This window comes from Barbus barbus (genome assembly GCF_936440315.1).
Source record: "Barbus barbus genome assembly, chromosome: 12".
NCBI classification, from domain to species: Eukaryota; Metazoa; Chordata; class Actinopteri; order Cypriniformes; family Cyprinidae; genus Barbus; species Barbus barbus.
The window spans coordinates 33153141-33161863 of record NC_136740.1 but is presented as its reverse complement, the minus strand read 5'-3'; the positions used below and the strand labels follow the sequence as shown (position 1 = coordinate 33161863).

At 44.4% G+C, this 8723-nt stretch overlaps 1 protein-coding gene across 1 annotated transcript; it reads left to right on the top strand.

Annotated features, from left to right (window-relative positions):
- Positions 1-231: 231 nt before the first annotated feature.
- Positions 232-6688, top strand: LOC306878597 (cartilage matrix protein-like; the record flags this gene model as incomplete). Its single annotated transcript, XM_079431019.1, has 8 exons — positions 232-255; positions 391-502; positions 597-1057; positions 4622-4721; positions 4970-5089; positions 5481-5873; positions 6126-6284; positions 6549-6688. The coding sequence occupies 8 exons, from the start codon at positions 232-234 to the stop codon at positions 6686-6688; spliced, it is 1509 nt and encodes a 502-aa protein (XP_079287145.1).
- Positions 6689-8723: the final 2035 nt, after the last annotated feature.

The window sequence follows — 8723 nt, the reverse complement described above, 5'->3', positions numbered from 1 at the left end:
AATTCTTCAACGTATGCGACGCTACAACTAAACGACACTAACTACAAACAAAAATACAGAAAACGGCACTCACCTCTTATCTAGTGTGTCTAACATCTGTTAGCTGCGTGCATGTAGAACACACGCGGCACGTAACAATTACTATTCATCTATTTTACACTGGAATGTTTGTTTATGAACCTATCATAATTTACGCTGATATACTTTTTTATCTATCAAACATTAGGCATTATGTCACTTTTACACATGCAGAACGTGGGATATTGCCATATTTTGTTGTTAACAGACGGTACAGATTTTGAATCAAATGTCCCATTGTTATGTCCTTTTAACATGCATTATCATATTTGAAACATCTAATCATGCTTTACTGTGGTTGTGTGGCTCTAGCTGAAGGAATCTCTTCTCTCTGAAATGAAGAGCCCAGCTTTTATTCTGCTTCTCATCTGGAGCTGTGCTGTGTGTCCCAGCAAACTATCACCGCGAGACACAAACAGCACAGGTATTCAGATCACAGAGATACTGTGATTCAGTCTTTTACAGCGTGCTGAAAGAGTTACTCTCTGCATGAACTGCATGCTGTTGTTTTTATGCAGAGGGTTCTTGTGAAGGGCGGCCGCTCGACCTGGTGCTTGCAATCGACAGCTCTCGCAGTGTCCGGCCTGAAGACTATGAGCAGGTGAAGACCTTCATCAAGGACCTGCTGCTGTTCTTGAACGTGGGTCACAATGAGACGCGCGTGGGACTGGTGCAGTTTGGCAGCGTAGTGCAGAATGAGTTCTTCTTGAACAGTTACTTTGAGAAGCAGCTGATGTTGAGTGCTGTGGAGCGCATGGAGAACCTGGCGTCAGGAACCATGACGGGTTTAGCGCTGCAGTTCACGCGCGAGGAGGCGTTTTCTCCGGCTCACGGTGCGCGGCCCGTCCACATGCAGGTGCCTCGTGTCGCTGTGGTGGTGACTGATGGCCGGCCGCAGGACTCTGTGGAGGAGGAAGCGGATCGAGCGCGGTGGGCCGGGATAGAGATCTTCGCTGTGGGAGTCGGCCGTGTGGACCTGGTGACTCTGGTCCACACCAGATTTTGGACAATGACTCCAAAATGGCGCCGCTGATGGCAGCTATTGTGCGTTGCTCTTCAGTGTTCGTTTTGGTTTTGTTAGTTTTTCCTGTTTTTTGTTTTTTCAGTTTTACCAGGGATGATCTGCTGAACATTCAGCAGAACACACCACAAAATCTTCTACCGGTTTTTGATTTTTCGGACGTTTTGCTGGACATTGCTACAGGAGGCGCAGGCGGGGAAAGCGAGCCGGCGCGCTCGTGAAACTTCGTCAGCGCGGATTTAGAACGGCGTTACCTAGCATCCATTTGTCGAATCTCCGCTCTCTACACAACAAAACGGACAAACTCCTTCTGCTCCCCCGGACAAACAAGGACTTTTCTAACTCTGCTGCTCTGTGTTTCACGGAAACCTGGTTGAATGGCGACATACCGGACAGTGCGATTCATCTGCCTAATTACCAGCTGATCAGAGCAGATCGGGACACAGAATCAACAGGGAAATCGCACGGCGGCGGGACATGCTTTTACATCAATGAAAGGTGGTGTACAGATGTAACTGTGTTAAAGAAGATGTGCTGCTCAGATCTAGAAACGCTCTTCATTAACTGCAAGCCGTTCTATTCGCCACGGGAGTTCTGCTCGTTCATTCTCGTGAGTGTCTACATTCCACCGCAAGCGCACGTGAGCACAGCTTTACAGAAACTTGCTGATCTGATCACAGAGAGTGAGCAACAACACCCGGACTCTGTTTTAATCATTCTCGGGGACTTTAATAAAGCAAATCTCTCCCGTGAACTGCCAAAATACAGACAGCACATCACATGTCCCACCAGAGACAGTAATATATTGGATCACTGTTACACAACAATAAAGGACGCATATCACTCTGTTCCACGAGCAGCTTTAGGACTCTCTGATCACTGTTTGGTTCATCTTATTCCATCCTACAGGCAGAAACTTAAGTCTGCAAAACCTGTATTAAGATCTGTTAAAAGATGGACTAACGAAACAGAGCGGGATTTACAAGCCTGTTTCGACCTGACTGATTGGACTGTTTTTGAAGCTGCAGCAAATGACCTGGACGAGCTCACAGAGACTGTAACATCTTATATCAGTTTCTGTGAGGACATGTGCATTCCTACCAGGACTCATCTATTCTACAACAATGACAAACCATGGTTCACTGCCAAACTCAGACAGCTCCGTCAGGCCAAAGAAGATGCTCACAGAAAGGGGGATAAAGTATTGTACAAACAGGCCAAATACACACTAGAAAAGGAGATCAGAGTGGCAAAGAGGAATTAAAATGAACAAATTCTCTTCCAGTGATCCTGCTTCAGTGTGGTTCGGATTGAAGGACATCACCAGCTACAAAACACCACCCCCCAGCACTCTGGAGGATCAACACCTGGCAGACGACTTAAACAAGTTCTTTTGTCGTTTTGAACGATCACCCGACACCCGCCCAGAACACCCCTCCACACAACCATTCACACCTCCAGCAACCCCTCTCTCCCCCACACCTACAATTCAAATCAGCGAAGATGATGTGTGCCAGGTCTTCAGGAAGAACAAAAGAAGAAAAGCACCTGGTCCAGATGGTGTGTCACCAGCCTGCCTAAAAATCTGTGCTGATCAGCTGGCCCCCATCTTCACACAGATCTTCAATAGATCACTGGAGCTGTGTGAAGTCCCCTCATGCTTCAAACTCTCCACCATCATCCCCGTCCCAAAGAAACACAAAATTACTGGACTTAATGACTACAGACCTGTGGCCCTAACGTCTGTAGCCATGAAATCATTCGAAAGACTGGTTCTGGCTCATCTGAAGGACATCACTGGACCCTTACTGGACCCCCTGGAGTTTGTCTACAGAGCAAACAGGTCTGTGGATGATGCAGTCATCATGAGACTGCACTTCATCCTGCAGCATCTGGACAGTCCAGGGACTTATGTGAGGATCCTGTTTGTGGACTTCAGCTCTACTTTTAACACCATTATCCCGGAAACCCTTCAAAATAAACTAACTCAGCTCTCCGTCCCCACCTCCGTCTGTCAGTGGATCAACAGCTTCCTGACAGACAGACAGCAGTTAGTAAAGCTTGGCAAATTCACATCCAGCACTCGCACCATCAGCACTGGAGCTCCTCGGGGCTGCGTTCTCTCCCCACTGCTCTTCTCCCTCTACACCAACGACTGCACATCTAAAGACCCCTCTGTCAAGCTCCTGAAGTTCGCAGACGACACCGCACTGATTGGCCTTATCCAGGACGTGACGAGTCTGCTTACAGACAGGAGGTTAAGGAGCTGGCTGTCTGGTGCAGTCTCAACAACCTGGAGCTTAACACGCTCAAAACTGTGGAGATGATCGTGGACTTCAGGAGAAACCCCCCTGCTCTCCCCCCACTCACCATCATGAACAGCACTGTGACTGCAGTGGAGTCATTCAGATTCCTGGGCACCACCATCTCTCAGGACCTGAAGTGGGATATTCACATTGACTCCATTGTCAGGAAGGCCCAGCAGAGGTTGTACTTTCTTCGCCAGCTGAGGAAGTTCAACCTGCCACAGGACTTACTGAAACAGTTCTACTCTGCCATCATTGAATCCATCCTCTGCACCTCAATAACTGTCTGGTTCAGCTCAGCTACCAAATCTGACCTCAAAAGACTACGGAGGGTAGTCCGGACTGCTGAGCGAATCATTGGTACAACCCTCCCCACTCTCCAAGAACTGTACTTATCCAGAGTGAGCAAAAGGGCTGGCAAAATCACTCTGGACCCCTCACATCCAGCACACAACCTCTTTGAACGGTTACCGTCTGGTCGACGCTACAGAGCTCTGAGCACCAGAACGACCAGACACAGGAACAGTTTCTTCCCTCAGTCAATACATCTCATGAACACTAATTCATTATCCATTCACCACACTCACTTAGGGGGAAGTCGTGGCCTAATGGTTAGAGAGTCGGACTCGTAATCGAAAGGTTGCCGGCAGGAATTGTAGGTGGGGGGAGGGAATGTCCAGCGCTCTCTCCACCCTCAATACCACGACTGAGGTACCCTTGAGCAAGGCACCGAACCCCCAACTGCTCCCCGGGCGCCGCAGCATGGCTGCCCACTGCTCCGGGTGTGTGTTCACTGTGTGTGTGTGTGTGTGCGCATTTGTTCATTACTCACTGCTGTGTGTGTGCACTTGGATGGGTTAAACGCAGAGCACCAATTTCGAGTATGGGTCACCATACTTGACAATACGTCACGACTTACTTTACTTTATTTTATTTTTATTTTTATCATTTCTAATTTGCACATACTTGACCTGTACATACATAGTCGCCTATATTATATATTATATATTGTGTATTTTTTATTTTTTTGCTGCTTTGTACATTGGTTATTGGCTATTTCTTGTTATTTTGTTTTATTACCTGTGTCCTGTCCTGTTACTGTCTTTCTGTTGCACTGTGGAGCTTCTGTCACTACAACAAATTCCTTGTATGTGTAAACATACTTGGCCAATAAAGCTCATTCTGATTCTGATTCATTCTGATTCTGATTCTGCAGGCCATCAGCAGCGAACCGCACACAGAACACGTGCATCTGGTGGCCAGTTTCAGCCAGATAGAAAAACTGGTTTCTGTCTTCCACTCAAAGCTGTGTGCAGGTCAATCTGTTGCCTTCACTTCCACTGTAAAAAGATAATAAAAAGGTGAAATAAACCTCCACCTGCCCGTGGGGCTCAGGCGCATACGCCATTATCATCCTGAAGACATATTGTTTATATTATAATCCTGAAAACGTATTGTCTAGTTCAGATGTGTTTGAGTTGAAGTCTCCTGGTTTAGATGTTTAGGAAACTCATACTGATGAAGGATGTTATACTGATCAGCGTCTCTGCTCTGGTCTCCTCAGGATCTGATCCGTGTGCATCAGGAATCCACGAGTGTGAACACGAGTGTGTAAACACAGACGACTCATTCAAGTGCCGCTGCAGGAAAGGTTTCTCACTCGCTTCAGATGGTAAAGCATGTGGTAAGTGTTGGTTTTCTTCACTGCTGTGTTCTGATTGTCTGAAAGCAAAGCATTCGTGACCCGAGCTCTTCAGCTCTCAGAACATGACAGACACGTGTGATGAGCACAAGTGCTTTTCACAGAATTATTTTGTCACTCAAAAAGAACTCATTAATGTGTCTTCACAGTCTGATACAGCCACAGTCTGAGCAGCTCTTTAAACTGAATCACACTGATATAACATTACAAATTATGAAGTGAATCATCATATTTTCAGTTCAAATACTTTTTTGGTGAATATAATTTGATATAGTTTGGCCACATTACTAAAAAGGGTTCTCATTGTTTTTACTTGCTCTTCTCTCTGCAAGAATAAGCAAGTTTAATACATTTAAAACAATGGTTATTGCAGGTCTGGATTGTAAACGTGGACCTGTGGATCTCATGTTTGTCATTAGTGGCTCCAGACACTTGGGCCTTACCAGGTTTGATCTCCTGAAGCGGTTTGTGAGCAGAACGGTGAGCTCTCTGCTAGCCGGATCTCGGGTCGGGCTGCTCCAGTACTCCTCTAAAGTCCGCAGCGAGTTCACTTTGGGCCAGTACACCAGCGCTAGCGAGCTCCAGCGGGCCATTGCAGCCATCCACTATATGGGCCGTGGCTCCATGATCGGCGTCGCCCTGCAATACCTGATCCAGAACAGCTTCAGGAACAGCAGCAGAACAGCGCAGAGGGTCGCTGTTGTGTTTACAGATGGACGCTCTCAAGACAACGTGCACAAATGGGCCAGCAAGGTCAAAGCTGATGGTTCGACAGATAGATCACATTATTAGAGACTCCCAGTAATGTGTTAAGGAGAATCAAAAATACTGAATTCCATTCACATATTAAGTTTTGATAGATGAGTTTAGTGGACAGAGAAGGAAATGCACCTCATGCAATTGATTGATGAATGTTTGATCATAAAGCCATTCTAACATGTGATAAATGGATAAATGTCTCCAAATAACAAGACAGAGTTCAGTTCCGACAAACCAGCTCAACTCTCTATTTCTGTAGGCATTGCTCTATATGCAGTGGCTGTGGGAGAGACTGCAGAAGAAGAGCTGAAGTTTATAGCTTCAGAGCTGCAGCAGAAACATATGTACTATGCAGAAGACTTCAGTCAAATGGACCAGATCGCAGACAAACTGAAGACTCAGATTCACAGCTGGGAAGGTATTATAGCATGTGTGTCAGTGATGTATGTTATCAGCTCATAAACAGCTTAAGAGTCTGTGGCTGCTTAGACACCGCTGTTAAACATGGACAAACACGTGTTCAACTTCAGGAAAGCAGAATCAGAACAGTGTATTTCTCCGCAAGTGTTATACTTCACCCACCAGAATTCTTTAGATAAATCAATATATCAGTGTGCAAATATTTTTAATACACTGTAAATGGATACTTCACGTCACAAATATACTGTGTTTTCTGTTTCAGATCAGCTGTCAGCATCACATCAGTGTAAATGTGGGAAGATGATGCTGTTCCACAACATGACCACTGAAGCTCTGTTGAGGATTTCACAGAAATATATCCTTTATCCCAGACTCGAGCTTTACTCTTACACCAGTCCCTAATACACGGCACATTTATTTATCTGCTCATCTGACACGGATTTCAGCTGACATTCAGAAAGACATTAAAGCTGTGCTGTTCTGAAATCAGTCAATGTGCTAAACAAACAACACAGTAGATTAGGGTTAGGGCTTTTTTGTACTTTGTGGCCATCTGGTGGTCAAAAGGTTAAATAGAATTGAGTAATATAATGCAAGTAAAATGTTTGTTCATTAACGTCTGAATTATTTGAAAGAAATAATCAGTTCAACACTGAAAACATTATTTCATAGGCAAGGTTCACTGTGGGTTTCATTTATTAATTACCATATTGAAAAACCTGCCGTAAGTAATTAAAGACGACGCTGAGGTTGGCACCTCTCAAACCAGATACTGAAGCAGTTTCATGGTAGTGATGGGAGAAACTAACCTTTCGAAACTTCAAATCAATTGAACCAATGGCTTCGTAAAATGATTCACAATTTCGAAGCGCTCCAAACACCACACGCTACTGATACCTGCTGATCAAAAGTGTGAAAATGCAACAAACGCTCATGCCAAAACATGCAAAAACAACTTTTACAAAACCAAATGCTTTCTTAAAATTTTAATATTAAATGCAATTAAAATAATAAAATGCCATTATATGAGAAGTGTCTGTAGCCTATGTGTTTTTAATAATTATTGTTAATTTGCAGGACTGGTTTTGTTTGTTTTATGGAAAGCAAGGCAGTAAGAGACTATTAACTAGACTATTATCATTCATCCTTATAATTACACAAATGTCTTATTAAAAAGGTCTGCAAATTGATAAAACTGATTTGAGAAGGTAGACGCTGGTTCAGTGGTTCACGGGTTCACAGAGATCACCCCCAACAGCAAACCATTGAAAATCCTAAATGTTCTGAAACGGGTATAACGTAACGAAGTCTCATTTACTGAAATCAAGTGACTTTGGCATTTTGATACGTGCTCCGATACAATGTTTCGAAACAAATGATTTGCGAAGGTTTCAAAGCTTCATGAAGCAGTGTTTCAAAAGCGGCCATCACTATTTCATGGTTCTCAGGCAAACAAAGCTTCAGGATCAAAGATCATATGATTTTGGCCGAAACAAATCAAGCTGCAATACAGTGCTTCAGTGTGAAATGTGTGGTTTATTTGACAAGCATCAGTGTCTAACATATCACTAATGACTGCTGAACATATATGAACTCAAAAGATCCAGTGTTTTCATCATTTCTCACCAACAGCACACAAAAACAACATTTCTTAACAGCACAACACTAGACACTGTGATGAAGAGGATTGAACTGTTGAAGAATGAACTGGTGTGAGATCAGCGCTGGAGCGAAAACATCCAGATCCGTTTCTCACATCTTAAATTACATTTATCCCAAATTATTGTACTGCATAATTAATTTTCCGTATGATTGTACATGTTTGAAGTAAAAAAATACAATTGTAAGTTTGATTCATAGTGCATTAAAAATCCACATAGCATCACCACTCGGATCCTGCAGATGGACTGAACTTGTAATGAGGACGTCTCTTGGGTCTTATGGACCGAGAAGCGGAGACATTATCTAACACTTGATGCTCGGATGTGCTCCTGACGGCGTCATCGACCTGGGGAAAGAGAATGGTTTTATGCCTGCTTTACCATAGTAAATCCAGTAAACCTGTTGCTTTCTGTTATAACAGTTTTTCCCCCAACCTGGTCGTCAAAGATCCACAACACTGCACCTTCTGCTTATCTAGCTATCTGAAACACTTGACTGGGTTCAATCATCAGCTCTATGATCTGAAATAATGGTTTGATTAGAGGACGCAGTGTTGTGGTGCTTCTGGAGCAGGAGGGGGTGAACTCTCTCGAGACAGCATGTTTAGGGCAGGTGTGACCAGCGGCGCAGGTGAGAACAGATGAAGCACAGGCTGATCTGTGAGTCCCCACTGGTGTCGATCTAGCGAACATATAGCCCTGATCAGACCACTGACAGGCCCGACAGGCGAGAACGGTTCGCCACACAGCACTAACAGAAATAAATCAACTGCTTT